The sequence below is a fragment of the Sitodiplosis mosellana genome, unplaced genomic scaffold (genome assembly GCF_009176505.1).
Source record: "Sitodiplosis mosellana isolate CC-2019 unplaced genomic scaffold, AAFC_SMos_1.0 Smas_scaffold_2651, whole genome shotgun sequence".
Classification (NCBI taxonomy): domain Eukaryota; kingdom Metazoa; phylum Arthropoda; class Insecta; order Diptera; family Cecidomyiidae; genus Sitodiplosis; species Sitodiplosis mosellana.
The window spans coordinates 1-2,825 of NW_022597893.1; the positions used below are offsets into that span (position 1 = coordinate 1).

At 34.4% G+C, this 2,825-nt stretch overlaps 1 protein-coding gene across 2 annotated transcripts; it reads right to left on the reverse strand.

Moving 5' to 3' along the window:
• Positions 1–299: 299 nt before the first annotated feature.
• On the reverse strand, positions 300–2,156 carry LOC129571502 (uncharacterized). Of its 2 annotated transcripts, none has more exons than XM_055451308.1 (4): positions 1,869–2,156; positions 1,585–1,697; positions 815–1,518; positions 300–706 (listed from the first exon to the last, which is right to left on the reverse strand). In XM_055451308.1, exons 1-4 carry the CDS (start codon positions 1,984–1,986, stop codon positions 481–483), a joined length of 1,161 nt encoding a protein of 386 aa, XP_055307283.1. In that variant the 5' UTR covers positions 1,987–2,156; the 3' UTR covers positions 300–480. The 2 variants fall into 2 exon arrangements, with proteins under 2 accessions (XP_055307283.1, XP_055307282.1); XM_055451307.1 differs by having other exon boundaries at positions 1,585–1,745.
• Positions 2,157–2,825: the final 669 nt, after the last annotated feature.

Genomic DNA, 2,825 nt, shown 5'->3' on the forward strand with positions numbered 1-2,825 from the left:
GCTCATTTTGACCTGAAATTTGGGTTATATGTGTTGATAAAAAAAAAATCTAGACGTGGTTTCGAACAAACTAATGATGCAAAAGTGCTTGGTTTTTGGTCCTCTAAAACAAGCAATCGGAATTTCTCATGTGCAGAAACATGCGTTGCACGGTGTATTTCAATATTTTACGTTCCAGATTTATTTCCATAGTCCAAACGAATTTCCAAGCACCTATAACGGTTTGATAAATCTAAAGAAATGAATTGAAAATGGATTGAAAATATTGTTGAATGTAATACACCATCGATTTTATTGATACATCAATGTAGGCAGATACAATTTTCGAATTCAATTATTTCTGTGTTGTCAACCGTAAAAAAGTGCCGTTAACATACATTGCGTTGCTCTAAAAAATATTACGTAGTCATGTTTCAAAAAAAAGTTGAATTTTAGAAAAATTTCGATGAACTAAAATTAGATTTAACTTTGTTTGTTCGTTCAAATATATCCTAATCGATACACGTCTGACGCAATGTCTCTGAGGCGTGTTTTGAATATATCGGACAGGTCTGGTGAGCTGTTATTGTTTTCCACGTCAATATCGACTTCTGCCATTAAAACGGGCAACAAAAAAGATGCTTGTATCAATGCATATTTCCCGAACTTTTGTAGCTGCTCTTGCAGCGCACTGAATGGAAACACTTCATCTGGATCGGAACCAAGTCTAAAAGTTTAGAAAAAATAATAATTCAATTAATTTCAATTCAATTTTCATTCCTTAGTTTAAATGATTGGGAATTGAGAAAAAAAAAGTCTCGTGCAAAGAAATTACCTTCTCAAATGACTAGATAGGCTTTCATAATACGTCTTCAGGTACATGTTATAATTTCGGCCGCGGAGCTCCTTCGTTGTGCTCAAGAAAATATAATACAGAACATCTAAAACTGGACTCGCATATCGCGCGATTTGCCAATCAATCAGACAGGCTTTGGTTGGAATGTTTGCGTCGTTGAATTGAAACATAGTGTTGTTCGACCACATATCACCGTGTACTATAACTGCATGCGGTTCGGCAGCATTTCCATCAACACATTCCACCATAATGTCATATTGGTCGCGTTCATACAGTCGCAAAACGGCTTCTAGCAAATGGACATCCTGATCATCGGTTATGGAATTAATCACATTCATCGCAGCAGCATTGTATGCCTCAGTCAAATCGGAACTATATCCATGCCTATAGATGTGCTCTTGAAGTTTGTTCACAATTTCCGAAAATTGGTCAGGCTGTTGATCTTTTATGGCATACGAAACCGCATGAAATTTCCCAAGCAAATTCATTACAAGCAAAATATGTTCTACCGTCACTTCTCGTTTGTCGACCATCGAAAAACTCAACTTTGATAAATCTTGAAGGAACAGGCATTCGATTGGTTCGGCATCAATGGATTTGTAGCAGAGACAATACTCGTGAAATCCGTCTTCATTCACGAGAATATCCCTGTCTTCTTGAAACTCACGGAAATATGGCAGAATCTGGAAGAAGAATAGGTCGCTTTTCAAAGAAAATGTTCAATTAAATTCAAAAGATTTTTAAATTACCTTTTCATAGATGTAAATTTCCCGCAAGAAACATTTACGAACGTGAAATTGCTTTCTCCGGTACTCATCGCTTGGAGCCACTTTAAGAAATAATTTTGATGTTTCTTTCTCATCTGCAGTACAAAAGATGATATGATAAACGATTCCAATGAAATTATCACCTTCAAACGAAAATTCGGGATTTACATTTTAGATATTGATTTTTTTTTCAACGATTTAAACTAAACTAATCATTAATCAATAGCTGAATTTTTTTCAGATTATGATAACATAAAAATAGAAACCTTTTCTAGAGCCTGGCTCAATGCGAACTTTAAATGTGTCCATTTGCAGTAAATCTTTGACCACTCCAAATAGGGCCTTTTTAACCTCATCACCGAATTCGACATTGATTTGTTCCATTTTGCTAATAATTTACTTCTAACTTGAATTTGGAATTTTCCAATTCACTAATTTTTATGAACGAAACCAAAAGAACACTTGTGTTAGAATCTAGCTGTGAGCTCTGGAAGTTGTTCTCACACACGAGTCTACCGAATGAATGAGCGAACACTCAATGTGATGGCACCTTTTATTCCATTGTCCACCACATACAGGACACATATTTCATTCCAAAATTAGCTATCAATATTGAATAACTATCAAATATTCATCCAAAATACGTCATTGTTGAATTTACTGTTATCGATACTTACGTGCGGATCGGTCTATTGATGACGGCATTTAAATTCAACTATGGATAAAACTGTGAAGAAAACGAAATCCAAAATTGGGTTTCCAAACGCTTAAAATAGATTATTTTCGTGAAACAATTTAATAACATGCGTCAAAAATGTGACGATGTTCCAATGTTCCATGAATATGAATGCGTGGGTCTTGTTTCGGTCACCGACTTGAGTTATTTGCTTATTATTTTCTAGAAAGTTGGATAAATTTCTACGGAAAACGCAAACAATAACGATCGAAAAATAGAATGAAACCAATTTCTTCAAATATAACGAACAATCAGAATCAATACATTTTTCATTGAATTGAAAAACGACTCGAACATACCCTAAAGTAGTTGAGTCCATTACATTTCAGGATAAACAAACAAAATAATCTTTGCTGTTTGATTTGTATAACATTTAGAACATCTGACTATCAAAATTGGGTAAATTGATGTCGATTTCAACAACTATACGCATATCAATTTGAGTCCAATTCATCTCAGTGAAACTATCGTAGAATTGTTAAAAGTG